Source organism: Crotalus tigris, unplaced genomic scaffold, assembly GCF_016545835.1.
Source record: "Crotalus tigris isolate CLP2741 ecotype Arizona unplaced genomic scaffold, ASM1654583v1 scf7180000024416.509849, whole genome shotgun sequence".
Classification (NCBI taxonomy): domain Eukaryota; kingdom Metazoa; phylum Chordata; class Lepidosauria; order Squamata; family Viperidae; genus Crotalus; species Crotalus tigris.
In genome coordinates, this window is record NW_024100582.1 from 67,272 (window position 1) to 86,001 (window position 18,730).

An 18,730-nucleotide genomic window follows, 5' to 3' on the forward strand; every position below is an offset into this window, starting at 1 on the left:
GCAGGGGAAATAAGAGACCCACACACACACCACCCCAGACAGCGAATCCCACGAAGAGAGGCTGGGTGCAGATCAGCCGGAGGACAAGGGAGCGCAGCACAAGACACTCTTCTCCAGGGTCCTTCAAATAGAGTGAGCAGAGATCAGCTGGCAGAGAAGAGCACCATTAGTTTCTGCCCTTCCAGGACCCACCCAGGAGCCTGTGTTGCGCATCCGGTCTGCTGTCTATCCCAAAAAACCCAGCAGCCAGGCTGCCCGGACAAGAGGGCGCTTGGCCCTCCTGCAGCCAAAGTTCAGCAAACTTACCCAAGGAAGGGCACTGCTCTGAGTGACATGCAGGGGAATGCCATGAGAGTCCTAGGCATCTGTCACGGATACCAAGCCATGCAAGGGCTCTGGTGAGAAGTGGTGGACGCAAAAAGCAGCCACAAAATGCACACACGTACTTATACAGCAGGAAATGGATTCCAGCAAAAACTGGAAAGATCTTATAAAACTGCCCAATACCCTGAGCCTGTCTCCCTGCTCACTCCTTTTCACTCTTAGCACCTCCAGCAGGCAACCTCCACCCCAGCATGAACTGTGCCTGCCTGGGTCAAGTCTCCACGGTAAAGCTACCATATACGCTCTTCAGCCACCCTCTGCCACCTGCCCACAATGGTTCCAAGCCTCAGATCTCTGGGATGCTCCTGGCCTTTCCTGGGACCGGGCTGCTGCCTAGGCAGGCAGCTCTCTGCTGTGACTTTGGTCTCAGACTCTCCCCTTCTAGTGGTACCCCCCCCCCTCACAAAAGCAAGAGACAGCCCTTCCTGGCGTTTCCTCCCTCCAGAAAAGGTTATAAAATGTTCCAAGCACAGCCAAAAACTGGGGGGCAGGGAGGCAGGCTCAGCTCATTAGCGGCTGCATGGGGAATCCTGGAGGGGGAGGGGCTGCCTAATGTAAAACAGCCCAGCCTCGATGAGAAAATAGGAACCAGGCCTAAGGGGGGGGGAGCTCTTGGCTCCAGTCTCCACTCCCCCCTCCAAGTCTGGTCCATAGTCACAGACACACTGGCCGGCCTGAGATGAGCTGGCCTGAGGCAGAGGAAATTCCACCCTGTTGCTTCTGGCAGCCAAGCCAAGCCAAGCCCGCAGCCCCTTGGAAAGCAACTACTCAGCAGTTTTCTTATAAGGGGAGGGGGCAGTTCCAAGTCACATTCATATTCTTCCTCCTCTGTGATTTCATCACCCAGGAGGGACTCCCTAAGGCAGGAGAGCCAGGCCACCAGAGTGTCCTGGGGGTTCCCTTCCTCCAACTGGGGGAGGTCACTCCAGGCCATTGCGGGCAGACTGGGCACAGACTGCTTTCCCGCTGCTTACTGACCTATTCCTTCCTGCTCTTTCTGTCAGAAGGTGTGTGTGTGTGTTTCACAGGTGGTAAGGCAATGTGGCAGGTAAAGCTCCTCTGCCTAAGCCAGCTCCCCTGAAGCCTGGGCACTCGCCACCAGCTCTCTCTGCAAGTCTGATGAATGCAAAGGGATGTCCTAAAGAGCATCCTCCCCACCCCACCCAAAAGCAAGACTGCTGGGAATGAGGTGCTCCAGAGACCCAGCCTGGGCCAAAAGGAGTTGGGGGTTCTGAGAGCCTCCTGAAGAAGCAGCGAGAAAGGAGAGGAGCCTCAGATGAGCCTAGAAAGGAGCCTGTGCTAAGTAACCGAAAGGCCCCCTCAAGCCGACTTGTCTGTCAGTGCAAAAATTAAGGGCCTAATCTGCACCCACCAAACTTCCATCCCCATAAGGAGCAGGTAGGCTGGGTATCCTGCACATCTGAAGGGCACCAGGCTGAGGAAGCCATCCCTCCTAACCAACATGCAGACACGATCTACAGCTAATCCCTTTGCACCTGCACCCTCACAACCTGTATTTATAATAGGGGGGGCAAGCTATCCGGCACATGGAGAGGGTGCCCTGCAGCCTAAGCCCCTACCTCAAGACACAGGTCCAAAATGTCTGTTATCATTGGGGTGGCAGCCACTGAGCAGAGCAGGCAGGCTGGTAGAGCCAGAGAGGCTGGCAGGGGCGCCCAGGAGAGGTGCCAGAGCAGTCCTTCCAGCAATGGGGGGCGCAGGGCATTCGAGCTCTGTACCACTTGGCACTTGAAGAAACCATGCGCAGCCAGCTCCATCGTGCCAAGAGAGCAAGGAAATGAGAGATGGCCCATCCCAGAATGGGGGCAACCACATGGAAATGGGGCCAGACCTACCTAGGCCACAGGGCAAGTGCTCCCGCAAAGGAAACCCAATTTTGGCAAAGCCACGAGGGTATTTTCCCCCCCCCCCCATCAGTGGAAGGCCAACAGGAACCCGCCAAGCTAAGCGGGCAGCGGGCTCAGCCCAGGCTCAAGCGGGGCGCCAGCTTCCCGGCGACCGTGCTCCCCGAAGAGCAGTCACAGAGGCCGTTTGGGCCGGGCTGCCGGGAGCCGAGCGGGGCTTCGGGCCAGAAGTCACTGAAGAAACGCTGCCCTCTTCCCTGGGTCCGCCCGCAGCCTCTTCCCTGCTCGGGCTGCCGCCCTGCCGACTGGACGGCAGCCCACTCAGGCCGCAAAGCGCGGTCCCTCGGCTTCCCTCGAGGCCGCCTCGGCCTCCGTCACAGGCCCCGCGCTGGGCCACGAAGCTGCCGCGCCGCCGGCCCCGCCGGTTCCCAGGCTGGGCGAAGGGAGGTGGCCCAGCCAGGCGGTCCGCCCGAGCGCTGTCCTCGCGGCTAGGCGATGGGCTCCTTGCCCAACCAGAAGACAGCGGCGGCCGGGAAGAGCCAGCCGCGAAGATGGCCACCGGCCCGGCGGGGAGAGCGGCGGCCAAAGCCCAGTCGCGGGGCCTCGGCGGAGCACAGTGGCGGCGGCCTCCGGGCGTAGGAGTTGAGAGCAGGGCCTCTTCCTTGCTCGCTTCCGCCGGGAAGGCGCCGCCGGGCTTGCAGTCCGCAGGCCGCGACGGGCCCCGGAGGACCGCCTCCGATCCACATGCTCGGCCGGGCTAGCCGGAGCATCCCGCCCTCCGAGGCAGCTCCGCCGCCTCCGGTACCGGCGGCGCGGAGCTCCGCGCCCCGCTCGGCCCGCCCTCCGCAGCTGACAGCGCGACCACGCCAGCGTCCCGGGCGGCGGCGGCATCGACGGGACAATGACCCTTCCGGCCCGCGGCGCGGCGCTGGCTTACCTGCTCCGGGGAGGCCGTGGCGTGGCTCCCGCCGGCCGCGCGGGGGGCGGAGGGCCGCCGGGGTCCGCCCGGCGACTCTTTCGCTTTCGCTTGCCGGGCCGCGCGCTCAGCAACTGGCGGTCGGGCGCTCCCGGCGGGTCCTCGCGCCGCTCCTTCGCGCTGTCGCCGCCGCGGCGCCCGGCACGGCCTCGCCCCGCACAGAAGCCGCCGGAGACCCCGGGCAGCAGCACCCGCCGCGTCCGCCTGCCGCTGCCCGCCGCCGCCGCCGCCGCCGCCCGCTCATTTGGGGGCCGAGTGTGCTGGCTGCGCCCCGGGCGAGGAGCCACTCCGGGCAGGCGCCGCCGCCGCCGTGTCAAAATAAGAGTCGCGCCGCCCGGCTGCTCCGGCGCGGCCTCCCAGCGGCCTGTTGGGGCGCAGCACCTGTCGGGGCGGGCGAGGGGGCAGCAGTCGGGGCCCCTTCGAGGAGGAGGAGGAGGAGGAGAGCCCTCGGCCGGCCACGCGGAGGGGCGCCCGGGCGGGCAGGGCGTGCGGGCCGGAGGCGCCCAGGACGCTCTGTTCTGCCCAGTCTGCCACCGCCGAGTCCGGCGCGGGGAGCTCCTGGCCGAGGGCAGACGAAGAGCCGCCCAGCGACCGCGCAGGACAGCCCGGCCTGAGAAGCCGCGGGACGGAGGGCGCCCTCGCCGGACTCTTAACCTGACAGAGCGCCGCCTGCTGGGCCGGGCAAGCAGCGCTCTTCCTGGGGGAGGGGGGCTCTCGCCTTGCTCCGCCTGGGACCCTCCTGTGCGCCGGGATGGGTGGAGCGGCCGGCCGCGGTGGGCGCCGCCTACAGAAGGGGGGCCTCTGAACGTGTGTGAGGGCTTTCGGCTCCCCTCGGGGCGCCTCCCCTCCGCCCCCCGGTGCCCGAGTGCGGCGAGGCTCATCCCGGGAAAAGAGAAATGATTAACGTGGCGGGGGGGGCTCGAAACAGTCAAGCCGGATGAAACCGGGTAATTGCTTGGAGGGGAAACCACGAGGAGATTCCAACGGTGTGAGAAACAGACTGTAGCGACAGAAGAGTCTTAAGAGCAGCTGGCCCCGAGGTCCTCCACCGAGTCTTTCCCAAAGCTGCTGTTTCAAGAGGCAACTGGACTTTCTTATTTTTCTTTGAAGAGGTTTCACTTCTCATCCAAGAAGCTCCTTCAGCTCTGACTGGGTGGTAGGGAGTGGAAGGATCCTTTGCCAGTTGCCTCCTGAAAAGAAGCACCTTTGTGACAACCATGACCTGGATGACTGAGAATCTCCACAGACACCCAGTCTTTCCCTCCCCACCCCAGTGGAAGTGCTGATGGACCCTTTGCTCCCTAGATCTGGCTCTGCCCGCCCTCTGGCATGTTTGGGGAGCCTGGATTGGCCTTGTGACCAGCATTAAAGAGTCTGCTTGCAAGGAAGGGATGGAAACCTGCCCCCCCCCCCGAGAAAGCAGAATCCCTTGGCCTACCCCCTCCCTTTGCAGACCTTTACCAATGTAGGGAGAATCTGAGGGGCCAAACCTGGCTGGGCAGTGACTGCTTGATACCCCGTCTCCAGTTTAGGAAGGGGGATAAGAACTTGCGGATTCCAGATAGGTGTGGGTGTTAACCATGGCAACGAAAGAAATGGAGGGATGAGAATGAGACTGGCAGAATGAGGAGAGGGAAGCCCAGTCCAGGAACAGCCTGCCCCTTTGGGTGGTCACCTCCCCACCTGGCTGCCCCCCTGCCTTGCAGGATACCCCTTGTCAATCTACAGAAGGAGCCATGGGGGAAGAGGTCTAGGAGGTCCTGGTTTGCAATTAGAAGGTGAACTCCCCCCCCTTCCAGGAATTTCACCTTCCCCAACTTCAGAGCATTTCTCAGTGGCCCTGGGGGGTGTCCTCCCCCCAAAGAGCTGATTTGCCTCATGATGCATCAGAAGGCCTTGTCGCCCAGGACCCAGGGCAGCAGGACTCATGTGCTGGTGAGCAAGCGAGGAGAGGGCCCTTTGCTGAGTGCTCAAAGCTGCCTCCTCGTTGGAGGAAGACCTGACTCCCCACTTCCCCAAGTTCCTCCCAGCCATAGTGGATGATAATGGGATAATTAGATGTGAGGGATCATTGCAGATGCTGCCGCTGTTGCCTAGCAACGAATGGTTTCCATAGACACAGTGAACCACAGCCTGCTAAACAGTAAGTGAGCAGGAAGTCAGAGAGAGAGGAAACCCCCATCATCCACTCCCGGCTGGCCGTGGGTGTCGAGGATGAAGGAGGAGGGGAAGGCTGCAGGGAAGGAAGCCACTCCGGGCCCTTTTGGCTAGAAACGGGCCTCCAACAGGGCTCCCGGCTGGGCCTCCGGTGGTGGGAATGTGAGGATCCACCACCCCAACCTTGCTTTGTGGAGACGGCACCAGGTGTGGCCCTACCTCTGGGGGGGGGGGGTGGCCTGAAGCTTTCTCCATCACAGTCTGAACAATCTCTAAGCCCGGGGTGGGGGTGTAAGAGAGAGGGAGAAGTTTCTTCCCCAGACATGCAGAGCACATTTCACTCCTGACAGACCCTAAGCCAAAAATCCAAATCAAATGGGGCATCATGGCTTCAGGTTTTGGAACTAACCAGGTGAAGCGAAGCGCTCCTCACCTGCCTGTCCAGGCCTGCCAGATTCAGTTTCTGCCGCTTGGCCTGAAGAGAGATTTATTCTCTGATTAGACATTGAGGTCCATGGAGTAATAATCTTTCAAAAATCCAGAATTGGCTTGTAAATTATCCTTCCAGAGTTGTTTCATGGAAGTGTTGGTCAAATTGCAACTGACAAATTTTGTTTTATTTTATACAAAGATTTCTCTGTATTGTTCCTGTCAGACAGCCAGTCTTGTGATTGAGGAGGTATAAAAATACCATAGCCTAATGAAAAAGAAACAAAGCAAGAGCATAATGGATTTACAGAGGCTCGCCTGCCTTTCTTTTCCCTTCCTGAGGAAGAACTTCCTTCAGAGACAGTCTTCTAAAAAGAAGCAGCCTCTGCTCTTTTCTTGCTTTCCTCATATGCAAATTAATGCAGATTTACTCAGCAACCCTAAGCACAAACTAAACCACGGAGAGAGAGAGAGAGGCAGCAGAGGTGCCACCACCATGGGGTCACTGGCAGAATGCCTGCCAGCTGGAGGGAGGGAAGGAGGAAATCCACGCGCAAGGAAAGGGCAGCCCACTGTGCCTGGGGAGTCTGCCAGGTAGCCCTTGCCCCCTACCAGGCAGAGGGGGGTGGGGGCCATGACTCTCAGCCTCCCTTCTCCCAAGTGCAGTGCCATGTATTTCCCCCATCAAAGCCCTATCGCCCATCTGACCCCAGAGTCCAGGACAGACTCCTCCCCACCTGCTCGGCCCAGAGGGAAAGAGGCCTGACCGGACTCTGCATCTGGGCCAAGAGTGGGAGAAAGCCCGAAAGGGGGCTCCTCCCATGAGTGGCACCACAGCAGTATCTCGGGAGGCCATTGGCTCTGGTACAAAAATGGGGAAGGGCTGCCATATAAATAATACCTAAATTCTAATCCCTTTTACCCACATGAGCCATTTTGATGTTTTGTAAAATATAGTATCTATAACTTGCCTTGCTTTGATGGTATGTATACTTTAGTATAGAAAAGCAATGGAAGACCAACATAATTATGAATTAATAGAGCTTCCTTTAATATGCTTTAAATTTTTATTACCGGTGATGTTTTAAGCTGCATATGGCATCTCATAGCAAGTGGAGAAAAAAAATAGGTCTGAAAATGGAGACACTCCCACAGCCCAAGGGAAGAGACCAGTCAGGATTTAGCCTCCATTTGACTGATTTTCAGTGAGAAAGTCTGAGGAAGGGGGCAAGGTTCAGAATGAACAGTTGTCATATGAAATGTTTTACTACTCACATTTTTTTACTTCCTCTGAATCTTTAATTTTCAGTGACTGGAAAACTGAACTATTTCTATTGAGAGAAGAGTTTTTACCTTTTTACATATTCATTTTGGTGTATTTCATTTGATCCAAATATAGAACTACTACTGCATTTTAGCCATTTTATGTATCATTTAAAATGACAACATAGTAAACACAATCTACTTTTCAATTTGACCATATTTTGATAATTTTTTTAAAACAAAATCCCATTTTTTTAGGCTTAGGGCTAAGGTCATTTAGGCCTTTACATCTCTACGATAATAAGGAGACCTTTTCCTATCCCATTCCTCTCAGTGATGGTGCTTGTTGAAATGCAGGCAATGGGTCATCCTACAGAACAATGGTCTGGTCTAAATTGACCTCCTGCCCACAGCCTGTGTAACTGTGGTGGCATCTTTGTACCACATTCATCTTGGATAGGTTTGTTGTGAATCAGTCCAGAAAGTAGGATAGTTCAACAGCCAAATGACTTTGTGTCCACATAATGTGTGATGGTCCTTGTTCTGAATGGCATCCTGCGAGGCAAAAGAACCCATGTGTGCCATCAGTAGAAGTTTGGCGATGGTCTCAGAACACAAAGGACCCAGGAGGGAAAGGGGTGGGCAATGCACTGCAGCTTATTGAGATTACACAACTTCCTTGTCTCCACTCTCACCTGTGTGGGATTAAGTCACTAGAGAAGCATCCTATTCCCTGAGTGGAGGGTTCTTTGCCCTGGGCCATGTGCAGAGTGCTGGGCCCTCAGCACATACCTGGGCAAACTCCAGCCACCTTTGCTTCTCCACAACTCACCAGCAAAGAGGGAAGCCTGGGAGCAGAAGGACGGCCTCTCCCCTCGGAGGATGAAATGTGAGCAAGAACCTGCTTATGCTTGGCCTGACAAAGATGTCATAGCCAGGCCCAGCTGTGTCTCTGGCTGGGTGGAGGGTGAGGGGATGAGTCCGGTGTTAGAAGAGGGTTGGAAGCCTGGACTTGGATACAAGATCTGCTTGGCAGAAGAAGATAGATGCAGAAGACAAACTGCCCCTGGAATTTGAAGGGGCTGCAAAAAAACAGCTCCTGCACACCATTAATATGCTTTGCTCTTTTGGCACAGTAAGGCAGCTTTGTATCTCTCTCTGCCTCCCTCCATCCCTCACTATCCAGAGTAGGGTTGCCCAAGACCCCCCCCCTCCTTGACCATCTGGTCCTCGCCTGGCTACCCAAGCCTGCCATTGCATTCCTGGGGCTAATGGTCATAAATCTGAGCTTTAATGGGAGAAACACATAAATTCACACTTGTTCATGATTAGCTGAACCACGGTTTACTGAACCCAAGTTTCCAAGTTTACACAATGTTAAAAACCATGGCCAAGTGTAGAGTGTGGGTTTGAACAATATCTCAACTAAACTCAAGTTTATCTCTGCTGAGATGAAACGGTTGTGTGAAAAGTGAAACAAGCTGCAGAGTTTTCCCTCGCCCGCCCCAGACTGTGTCTCTTCTACCGTCCCCACAAACCAGAAGTCGGGAATGCAAAGCAATTTTGGCGGCGGCGCGCACAGCGCTTAAAGGGACGAGCGCCCCAAGACGGCCCGGCTCGCCCTGAAACCCTCGGGCCGCGCAAGTGGTGCGCACCAAAGCCGGATGGACTTGCGCCTGCGGAGACCGGACTTCTGGGCCCGGCTCCACCTGCGGAGCGGCCTCCAGAGCTGGGACCTGGCCCGGGAACTGGCCCTCGATGCCACTTGTGACCAGCTGCCCCCAGGTGAGGCGGCCCCTGCTGGAGCCGCCCCGGCCGCTGACTCGCCCTTCCCCGCCTCTTTCGAGGGGCGGCGGGTGACCCGGGTCGCTTTCGGCCCGGCCGTTCCTTTGGATGAGCCCCCGTCACGGACGGGAAAGGGCGGGACCGCCTACGTCTCTGTGTCCCTGCCAGAGGCCAGCCGCCTAACCGCCTCTCTCCCCAGTTGCTGAGGAGGCCCTCCCGACGGCGCAGCTCGACCAGGCGACCGGCGGCCCGGCCAAGGCCCTTCGCCCTTCCCTCTCGGAGGCTCGCGGTAAGCGAGGAGGGACCGAGTGACGTAGGGCCTCGCCTGGGGCCCCGGCCTTGCTCGAAAAGCCCGGAATAAAAAAAGCAGCGAGGCGAGGGAGCCCCCCCCCGGTCCTGCGGGGTTCTCGCGGAGGCCCAACGTGGTTAGGGGCGAGCGGCGGCGTTGCTGAGCGATGCCTGAGCTGCTGCTTCCCTTGCAGAGACTGCCGGGCAGCCGCACCTGTGGATGTGGGTGGACCCCAACCTCGTCTGCCCCATCCCCGGACACGCCGCGGGGCCTCCTCCCCGCGCTGCTCCAGAGGCTCCGTCCTGCAACCCAGCCCGCTTCCGAGACATCCGTCCGGGAGAAGAGGTGCCAGCAGGCGCTCAGGCTGCGTCCCCCCCTGCGAGAGGAGCATGAAACTTCGGAGAATGCTGGGGCGGGGCGGGGCCTATAGGCGGGTGGGGGGTGCTTTGCAGAAGCTGCTTTTTTTGTGGCAGCCTTCCTGATTAAGTTTAAAACCCGCCCTCCACCTTTCCCTCACCACCGAGTGTTGCTGAAGCACAAACACTGGGTAGAAGTGAGAGTGAGGGGCAGGGAGCCTGAGGCAAGGGAGACCCTTGCCAACCCGGGTCCAAGTCTTCCCTGGGACAGCTGTGGGCCCTGCCCCAGAGCCAGTTCCTCTTTCTGCTGGCCCCTCTCCTGCTGCATTTACCAGTTTTTCTCATTGGTTCAAATGTGCCCGTCTTGCACTTGCCAGGATCCTGGGAGTGCCACTGAAGCCAAATCCACCCTGCTTCCAAAAGAGGACACCCGGAGCCCCCACCAGGCATGCCAGAATGCAAAGGGAATTGGATTCCGCAGCAGGAAGCTGCGGGCCCAGGGTGGCTGGCCTCGCCCCCCTCTCAATTATTGTATCTTGATTAGCCTTGCCCTGAGCAGCAGCGAGGACAGCAGCCTGACTGTGCAGGAGATCTATAAGTTCACCAGGTACAGCTTTTGCAGCTGAGCAGCATCCAGGCAGATGACAGGGTGCTGGGAGAGGGGAGGGCTTTCCTTCCTTTCCCTCTCTGCTCTTGGTGGCCTTGTAGCAGAGGGCTTCCTGCTCCATCGAGAGCATTATGGTCTGGCCACCAGTGACCCCGTGGAAGTGGGCCTGGCCCTTGCCAGGGTGTGATGCTTGGGACTCTGGCCCTTTGCCTTCTTGGCAGGCACCACTTCCCCTTCTTCCGCACGGCTCCCGAAGGCTGGAAAAACACTGTCCGGCACAACCTCTGCTTCAGCAGCAGCTTTGAGAAGACCACAGACTTTGTGTGCCTTGAAGGGAACCGCAAGTCCCGCCTGTGGAAGTTAACCACAGAGGGCCGCCGGAAGTTTCAGGAGGAGGCGCAGGCCCTACCAGAGGATATGAAGGGCTTGGTGCACCAGAGCATGGACAAGCCAGGTGGGCCTTTCCCTGGAGAGCAGAAGCCCTTCCCTCCTACCCCCTGGTTGGATGTGGGTGCTCCAGGCTGGGAGCAGGGCACTTCCAAAGGAAGGATTGGTTGAGGAAGAAATTGGACCCAACATCCTGTCTGCTGTGAGCAGGCTGAACCACCTGGCAGTGCCAGATTCTGGGAGGGCTGCCTAATCCCTTGCCATGGGGTTTCTTGGCAGACCTGGTGAACCAACATCCTCATCTCCCTTCCCCAGAATTAATGCAGTCTCTCTTTCGCCTCTGATCCTTGGGTTTGGAAGACTGGCAGAGATGGCTGTTTGACGGAGCTCCCAAGGAGGATCTGACTTTTGCCAAGGGGAAGAGGATGAATTTTCCAGGGATGGGCAATCTGTGAGGCTCTGCGCATCGCCTGCTTGGCCCTCGGCTGGGAAGGCACTGAGCAAGGGAGCTTCATCCTGATCCGGAGGCTGTTGGTTGGCCTTTTCCTTGAAAGAAGGGAAGATGATCCTCACTTGGTTTTGTGTTGAAATTTCTGTTTGAAGCAGTAACAGCAGTAAAAGTTAATTTTCTTAATTCTCAACCTAGAGAAGAATCTTGGCATTCCAATAAATGCATTCAAAGAGCAAGTGGTGTGATTTTTTGTGGAGTTTATTTATATTGCCCCTCCTTGTAAGGTCCTGTCTCAACTAATCCTCCCAAGAAAGTAGAACTCTTGAAACAGGAATTGTCTCAGAAGGAACATTTATTGAGATAGTTTTCCGGCGCGAAATGTTACATTAAACTATCCACTTCCCAAACCCCACCTCAACGGCCAAATGTCCAGTTTGACCTCATCTAATTCCCAGGTGGGAAGTTGTTATGGGAACCAAAGTGATAAGCGCCATTCCCAGGTGCCGTTCCGGAGTTTCGTTTCTCCTTCATCCTCCTCCCATCGAGGTGCACGTAAGGTATTCCTTCTTCCCTTCACACCCAGAGGCATCAACGGGATGACGAACAAAATGGAGGAAACCCAGAAACCCCCCTTCCCCAGACTGGCAGCCCCGGCAGCCGAGGGCCGGCCTCCCCCTCCCAATCAGGACAGACCCGAAAGCGGAACAAAGAAGCAGATGAAAAGACATAAAGGCTGAGGGTCTGGTACGCCTCCATGTTGCCACGGGGGAAGCTACCGAGGCACAATTTTGCTGGTTGGAAGCGTCCTCCGCGCCGACCGAAAGACCGTAAGACCCACCGGCCGCAGCAACCGCCCACACGGCCGCCGAAGAGGAGCTTAGCCGGCGGCCCCTCCCCGCCCGCGGCGCCGCCGCTCCGCCCAAGCAGGGGGCGGGGCGCGGGCGTGCTGACGTCACTGGAAGAAAGCGCCGCAAGATGGCGGCGACCCGGACGGCTACGGTGTTCCGCTGCCAGCTATGCCGCCGCAGCGCCTTCGCAGGCCGCCGGAGCCACCTGTACAGCGCGGGGCACCAGCGGCGGCTGCGCTCGGCCCTGGCCCGGCTGGGCGAGAAGGTGCGCGGGGCGGGGGCCGGCTCGGGCGGGGGCCGGCTCGGGCGGCGGCGCGGCTGACGGCTCTCCCCCGCTTCCCCCGGGCAGGTGGCGGCGGCGCGAGCGGCGGCGCGGCGGGCGGAGGTTCTGCCTTTCCAGGTCGGCGAGCACGAGCGGCGCGCCTGGTGCCCCTGCTGCTCGCGGGAGGTCCAGCGCCACCTGAGCCGCGGCGCGCGGACGGTGCTGCACGGCGGCTTCCTGCAGCACCTGGCCAGGTGAGGGGACGGGCGGGGCGGGTGGGAGGCTGCTGCGCCGCGCCTACCCAGCGGCGGGCGAACGACGCTCTCTTGGCTTCCCCGCAGCCCGGAGCACGGGAGAGCCGTGGCCGCTTTCTGGAGGAAGAACAGGGCCGACCCCAAGCTGAAGGCCGACTTCCTACTGTCCGCGGCGGAGTATCGGCGGTGAGAGGCCCGGCCGGGCGGAGGCCCCTATGCCGGCTCGCCTGTTTCCCCGGTGGCGCTCCCCCCTTCCCTCTCCTCCCCCCTCCCCCTCGCTGGGCTGCTGTGACCCGGGCAAAGCTGGTCTGAGGGGGGTTGGCAGCCTTCCGTGTGCCAGTCCATGCAGCCATTCTTAAAAAACATCTTTCTGAGGAGGCTGAGGGGTTGTGCCAGGCTCCGGGGAGCCCAGACTGTATCCCCATGCTGCCAAATTAAGACACCGCTGCATCAATGGTGCTTGCTGCCCGGAGTGATGGGCTGCTTTGCACTTCCAGCTTTCAGGAGTCTCTCTGCAAAGCCCTGGATGCTTATGAAGAGAAGGAAGATGTGGCCATCCAGGAGGTAGGAGAGGGAGGGGATGTCCAAGTGGTTCATGGAGGCAAAAGGTCCTGATTTCAGCTCTGAGTTCTTTATAGTCCATCTTCCTTCATTGCAGGCTGCAGCTCATATCCGAAACATTGAACAGAAGAGACGAGAGATGGTCCAGGCCATCTTAGAGGTTTGTGTGCCCAAGTTCAGAGTGGGCAGTATCCATCATCATGTTTGCAACGGTTTTTGCAGAATCTTCCCACTTAGCTCCCCTTCTTTGCCCGTCTTTCCCTCGCTGCATTTAAACTCAAAGCCATTTGCCAACTTCATTCCCCAGAAAATAACAGGCCTTGCAAGTACAGTGGATGTTTTCCCTCATCCTAAGCACCTTCCTGCAAGTAGGTATTGTGCCAGGCATTGGGGCTTTGCTTTTTATTTAGCTCCAGTTTAAATCACCCTGTAAAGCGATTGGTGGGAAGCAAATAGGGGCCCTTTGAGATCTGCAGGTGCTGAAATGCTCTTTCTGGCACAAGATCTTTCCCCTCTATCACTTACTGACTTTTTATATTTCTTTGTGGCAGCCTTCCCTCCTCAGCCCTTCTTCCCTCTCTCGATAGCTAAAAATGGTTCAGGAGTTTTAAGGTATTGTGCTCTGGCCCATGTATTATTTCAAATAGTAATTTACAAATTTAACTATTATAAACTTAAAAAAATTTCCCTGGGGAAATGCTCTTGGGTTAGGGGTAATTCCTTCTGTGCCTGAGTGATTTAGTGGAATCTGCTCCATCTTAAAACTCTCCAGATTACATTTCAAGGTATCTCCTACATTGCAAAGTATGTTGTTGTCTCTTGAAACCACTGTTTTTTTCCTGAATTAAACTCAGCCACAGAGAGCAGACACACTAGGTGATGGATCCACTGTTGTCAACACCTTTACAGGGAATTTAAGGTAGGAGTTACCTTAGAGGCCTTCTTGCTTCTGTATTCCTGTGCTATTCCTGGCAAAACCCTCTTCACATTACCTTAGTGCTGAGTCTGTTTTGCTTGCGCTGACAAATGTTCTATGTTGTAGTGATTCTCCTTTTGCTATGGAAGAGCAGGAGCAGCCTGGGTCCAGCTGGAACACTTTTCTTCAAGAAGACCCTAGTTGTGCCAGCAGGACTGTGCCTGAGCTACAGTACCCTGAAACAGGGCAGCCCTTAACTTTCATTGGCCACCAGGTACTCCATTAGGAATTCCCTTTTGCCTTTCATCCCCAGCAGCAAGTTTCTGCCCTGGGTGCGGTCTCCTATCTTACTCTGTTTCCCACGAATTTTGAAGAGGGAAAAGGGATGCTGTCCATTACTGCCTGCTGGATTGGGGAGCCGATACTTCTGGCTGCAGGACTCACAATCCCTTTTGAAACTTTGCTTGTGGCATTTTTCAGGTTTCCAGTCCCCTACAGTACTAATTTGGGATTTTCCTTCATTTTTTCAAATGCAGGAAACAGGCAGGGAGGGCAACGTTCACACAGGTAGGTTGGAGTCGGCTTTCTGAAATGCCTGCTGAGCCTGGCTTTGCCCTTGATGGACACTTGACTTGGGAGGGAAAAGAATCTCTATCATTACTGAAACAGTACAGTGAAGCATTAATTTGCCAACCACATTTTAACCTGATGTTTGTACATATCTTAAAAATGAGGTTAATCATGAAATGCATACTGCTGTACATGGTAGTGTGGCAGATGCAGTTTTGTAAATAGTTTGTTCTCATTATGGCCAATGTAACTTGGGCACATGAAAAGAAGCACACGGGGGCTTTCCTGATTTGTCCACCTTTCAATCTTGAGGAGCAAAACCTCCCTGGCTGATGAATGAAGAGGAGGAAGGTGAGAGGCAGATTGGACCTTCCTATGAAGAATTCCTTAAGGAAAGTGAGTGTGCAAGGGCTTGGCCTGTGGGGTCCAGCAGGAAGAACTGAGCAAAGAATGACTTGATGTTTTGTTCTGTCATCTTTAAAGAACAGAAGCAGAAATTGAAACAGCTCCCACCCAACCGTGTTGGGGCTAACTTTGACCACTTGTGTCAGACAGGAGATGGTTGGCTTCCTTCCTTTGGGCGCGTTTGGAATCATGGTAGAAGATGGCAATCCAGGTAAACACACACCTTCCTCTGAGAAGGCCAGAGGCAACGACTAACACCATTAATATATTTAGATGACTTTTGTCTCTCCCATGTTGCTAGACAGCTGTGTCTGTGTGCGGGGTGTGTGTGTGTGTTGGCTGCCACCCCATCCTTCTCATTTATTCTGAATTTGTTGAATGGGATAATTTATGGATTAACTTATTTCATACATTCTACTATTAATTTAACTGATTAAATTATTGGAATCTTCTCTGTAGCTTCCTAAATCCAATGATTGCTAATATGAACATTTATATTTGCATGGCTGCCCATCTTCCCCAAAGCGGACCCTGGAAATGCATAATAAATAAAATATATGGTCAGAAGAGCTTATGTATGGGTGCTGGAACCTCCCATTGCAGAAGAGAATAGAAGGAATCCAGCCTCTCAAGTTCCTGTCCTTGATGTAAGAAAATAAACTGTTTCAACTTGCTGTCTTTGGCACTGCTTTTTTCTAGACATCAGTTCAAAGCTGAATCCGGAAATAAGCAGCCTGAGTCCAAAAGGAAAAGACCTCTAACCAGCTAAAAGGTCTGCATTCCCAAGACAGCTTGGCAGAATTCACAGCTGTGGAAGTCTTTGTGGTGGCTCCAATAAAACTGAGCTCTGCTCTTGTAACCTTTATATCCTTAAGGATATAATTGTATTAAAATTACATTTATTATAATAAAACTGGTATTTATAATTGTTGATGAATTTTATTGAAAACTATGGTTGCCAATAAATGCGTGCTGCTACTACAAAATATTAAAAGCAAGGTGCATTTGTGTTTAAGATCCACAAAGCAAATAGGAGATTGCCATCAAAGTTAGGAGCTCATCTATGACTTTCTATATATCCCTTATTTATTCAAGTTGTTCAAACTTATTTATCAAGATAGACACTAGATTGCCTACTTGCACTGCCCACGCTATTATACACCTGGTGCTTTCATTTTATTCGTTTTATTTTCACGTACTCATCTGTAAAAGTTTTTGCCATTCAAAAACAGCAAAGCCATTATATTTATTAGCATTTGCTCAGATCGTTACAAAGCCTCAAAGAGTTTAATCAATTTATTTTCACGTCTATACAATTAACTCTGAAAGCCATTTGAAAATCTGCAAAGCAAACCGAAGAAGAAATTAGGTCTCTCTGATGCAATGTAGTCGGTCAACCCAAGTTCTCTTTGGCCATGTGGAGCTGTACTGGTCATCTGGGCTCACCTTTTTAAACATCCTCTCCTGCAGCTGGTGCATCACCTCCCTTAGTGTTTCGGGTGTAGATGACCTGTGCTCTGTGCTTGGAGACCAGTTTAATTAGACCTGCCAGGAGAAAACACACAACAGAGGATCACAAGCCTCCCTGGAAGCGAGCAGGAAAATTTGAGGAAGGGAGGCCCCTGGGCTGCAGTGTTTCAAGGCCGACAGCCAGGCGAGTGGGGTGTCTCCGGCCTCTCACCTTTGCCCAGGAGCTCCTGTAGCGCAGCTCGCGCGAGCGACCCCCGGATCTTCAGCCTCTCCGAGACCACGGCGGGCGTGATGAGCTTGTAGTTGGGTACCTCCTTGCAGAGCTTGTCGTAGGTGGCTTTGTCGAAGAGGACCAGGTTGTTCAGCTTGTCCCTCACCTTCCCCTTGGACCACTTCTGTTCGCGGGGAGAGAAGGCCGTCAGGGCCGCCGACACCCCCCGCCTCCCCGCCCTCCCCTCGCCGGCCCGGCGCCCACCTTCTTCTTAGCTTTGCCGCCGGACTTGTTGACGGGGTCCTTGTCCTTCTTGGCGGACTTGCCCGCGTCCTTCTTCTTCTTGTCGTCTTTGGGCGGCTGCGAGGAAGCAAGAGAGCCAGAGGGGTCAGCCGCCTCCCGGCCAGCCACCTACCCTGCCACCCGGCCCGGGGCCTACCTACCATGGCGCAGCTGGCGGCGAAACGTGCTTCTCCTGGGCGGCTTCCGGCTGGAAAGGAAGGCGGCGGTCCGCGCAGGCCGGAAACTCCCCGGCCGAGTGTACTTCCGGCCGGCCCCGGACGAGGTGTGGCGCCCCAACGCCTACGGGTGCCGCGATGGCCATCTTCAGCGTCTTCGTGGTGAACAAGGCCGGCGGGCTCGTCTACCAGCTGGACCACTACGCTCCGCGAGCCGAGGCCGAGAAGATCTTCAGCTTCCCGCTGGACCTGGTGCTGCGCGCGCACGACGAGCGCGTACTCGTGGCTTTCGGGCAGCGCGACGGCATCCGCGGTGAGCCCGGGGAGCCCGGCGCGGGGCGGCGGGCGGCGGGCGGCGGGCGGCGGGCGGGAGAAGAAGCCGCCTGGCTGAGCCGCGCCGTCCCCGCAGTGGGCCACGCCGTGCTGGCCATCAACGGCGCCGACGTGAACGGGCGCCTGACCGCCGACGGGAAGGACGTGCAGGAGTTCCTGGGCAACCCGGCCAACTACCCGGTGGCGATCCGCTTCGGCCGTCCGCGGCTCTCCTCCAACGAGAAGCTGATGCTGGCCTCCATGTTCCACTCGTGAGTCGGCGGGGAGGGCGGAGTCCTCGGGCGCCCCCTCCGGCCCGGCCCCCGGCCCACCGGCGCCCCGCTTGTCGCGCAGGCTCTTCGCCATCGGGTCGCAGCTCTCCCCTGAGCAGGGCAGCTCCGGCATCGAGGTGCTGGAGACGGACACCTTCAAGCTGCACTGCTTCCAGACGCTGACAGGTAACCGCGGCCGGGCCGAGGGCGGCGGGCACTGGGCCTCCAGCCCCCCCTTGGCCTGGCGCTCCCCTTCTCTCCGCAGGGATCAAGTTCGTGGTGCTGGCTGACCCGCGGCAGGCCGGCATCGAGGCTCTTCTTCGCAAGATCTACGAGATCTACTCGGACTTCGCCCTGAAAAACCCCTTCTATTCCCTGGAGATGCCAATCAGGTGCCCCTGAAGCCCCTTCAGCCTTGGGAAGCCTCTCCGGGCGGCCCCGTCCACTTTGGGTGGCTGTCCTAATTCCAAAAAGGGTCCTGGCGCTTGGTCTGAGCCTGTGGGGTGTACTGACCGCCCAGGGAGGAAGTCTCCGACCCCCGATTGGTTTCCTCTCTCATTTCTTGTAATTCAGGGGTGCTGCTAGAAACGTGATGCTCTTTCCTTCCTAGTTTCCTCCATAGTGTCAATACATTAACATACACAACATCTGCAAGTAAGAACGAATAAGGAATTTTCTTCAAGGCACATTGAAGTCTTCTTTACACATACTTATACAATAAGTATGAAGGGACAATGCTGAATTCAAAGATTTATATGAAAAAAAATCCTTGATAAAGATAGAATGAAAAATGTGGATATATGAGCATGGGTGGCCTTTTATTCTCAGTCTGCTTCTCTTATGCTCCTATTTCAGATGTGAGCTCTTTGATCAGAACTTGAAGCTTGCACTGGAGACAGCAGAGAAGGCGGCAGGCCCCTTTGTCCCCGGGTTATAGGGCCAGGTTCTCCCGCTTCTGTTGGGACCGGAAAGGCTTCCCTGCTACCTCGGTCAGCCCTCGACCCCATCCTTGTTTGGACAGCCTCTGCTGCCGGGAGCTGGAAGGAAACCTTGTTGGCTGCATGTACACAGTTAATGTATGCTCTGCACTTTGTTTATTGCATGCGGAAATAAAATTTATTTAAAGAAAGAAGACTTTAATCTTGACTTTAGGATAAATCGTCCAACAACAACATTTATTATTATGTGCTCAGCCAGATGTTTAGACTGAATTTATCAATTTTATCCACCTATTAAATCCTT

General features: G+C 55.8%; 5 protein-coding genes across 14 annotated transcripts in view; 3 read left to right on the forward strand and 2 right to left on the reverse strand.

Moving 5' to 3' along the window:
• The window catches only part of BCL9L (BCL9 like), a 23,516-nt gene extending 19,782 nt beyond the window's left edge, over positions 1-3,734 (reverse strand). The window contains 1 exon segment of the mRNA XM_039329755.1: positions 3,187-3,734. The gene's annotated coding sequence lies outside the window, so the exon portion shown is untranslated.
• A 4,683-nt stretch (positions 3,735-8,417) lies between these two features.
• Positions 8,418-11,185, forward strand: FOXR1 (forkhead box R1). 3 transcript variants are annotated; one of them, XM_039329774.1, is made up of 5 exons: positions 8,418-9,148; positions 9,342-9,493; positions 9,882-10,111; positions 10,333-10,565; positions 10,778-11,185. In XM_039329774.1, the coding sequence occupies exons 2-5, from the start codon at positions 9,368-9,370 to the stop codon at positions 10,840-10,842; spliced, it is 654 nt and encodes a 217-aa protein (XP_039185708.1). In that variant the 5' UTR covers positions 8,418-9,148; positions 9,342-9,367; the 3' UTR covers positions 10,843-11,185. The 3 variants fall into 3 exon arrangements, with proteins under 3 accessions (XP_039185708.1, XP_039185707.1, XP_039185709.1); XM_039329773.1 differs by having other exon boundaries at positions 8,422-9,148; positions 10,859-11,185; XM_039329775.1 differs by having other exon boundaries at positions 8,426-9,148; positions 10,814-11,185.
• A 106-nt stretch (positions 11,186-11,291) lies between these two features.
• Positions 11,292-15,691, forward strand: CENATAC (centrosomal AT-AC splicing factor). 6 transcript variants are annotated; one of them, XR_005555071.1, is made up of 11 exons: positions 11,292-12,062; positions 12,147-12,313; positions 12,401-12,499; positions 12,811-12,877; positions 12,972-13,034; positions 13,729-13,793; positions 13,917-14,064; positions 14,327-14,357; positions 14,673-14,756; positions 14,849-14,976; positions 15,465-15,691. XR_005555071.1 is itself a non-coding variant. In XM_039329768.1 (11 exons), exons 1-10 carry the CDS (start codon positions 11,925-11,927, stop codon positions 14,959-14,961), a joined length of 912 nt encoding a protein of 303 aa, XP_039185702.1. In that variant the 5' UTR covers positions 11,292-11,924; the 3' UTR covers positions 14,962-14,976; positions 15,465-15,691. The 6 variants fall into 6 exon arrangements, 4 of the variants coding, with proteins under 4 accessions (XP_039185702.1, XP_039185700.1, XP_039185703.1 ...); XR_005555072.1 differs by lacking the exon at positions 15,465-15,691 and adding an exon at positions 15,291-15,374; XM_039329768.1 differs by having other exon boundaries at positions 14,912-14,976.
• Positions 15,692-15,971: 280 nt separating this feature from the next.
• Positions 15,972-17,024, reverse strand: RPS25 (ribosomal protein S25). Of its 2 annotated transcripts, XM_039329777.1 has the most exons (5): positions 16,890-17,024; positions 16,711-16,806; positions 16,447-16,630; positions 16,212-16,310; positions 15,972-16,106 (listed from the first exon to the last, which is right to left on the reverse strand). In XM_039329777.1, the coding sequence occupies exons 1-4, from the start codon at positions 16,890-16,892 to the stop codon at positions 16,216-16,218; spliced, it is 378 nt and encodes a 125-aa protein (XP_039185711.1). In that variant the 5' UTR covers positions 16,893-17,024; the 3' UTR covers positions 15,972-16,106; positions 16,212-16,215. The 2 variants fall into 2 exon arrangements, with proteins under 2 accessions (XP_039185711.1, XP_039185710.1); XM_039329776.1 differs by having other exon boundaries at positions 16,034-16,310.
• TRAPPC4 (trafficking protein particle complex 4) lies at positions 17,000-18,617 on the forward strand. Of its 2 annotated transcripts, none has more exons than XM_039329770.1 (5): positions 17,000-17,217; positions 17,314-17,488; positions 17,571-17,674; positions 17,733-17,880; positions 18,344-18,617. In XM_039329770.1, the coding sequence occupies exons 1-5, from the start codon at positions 17,043-17,045 to the stop codon at positions 18,423-18,425; spliced, it is 684 nt and encodes a 227-aa protein (XP_039185704.1). In that variant the 5' UTR covers positions 17,000-17,042; the 3' UTR covers positions 18,426-18,617. The 2 variants fall into 2 exon arrangements, with proteins under 2 accessions (XP_039185704.1, XP_039185705.1); XM_039329771.1 differs by having other exon boundaries at positions 17,043-17,217; positions 17,754-17,880.
• Positions 18,618-18,730: the final 113 nt, after the last annotated feature.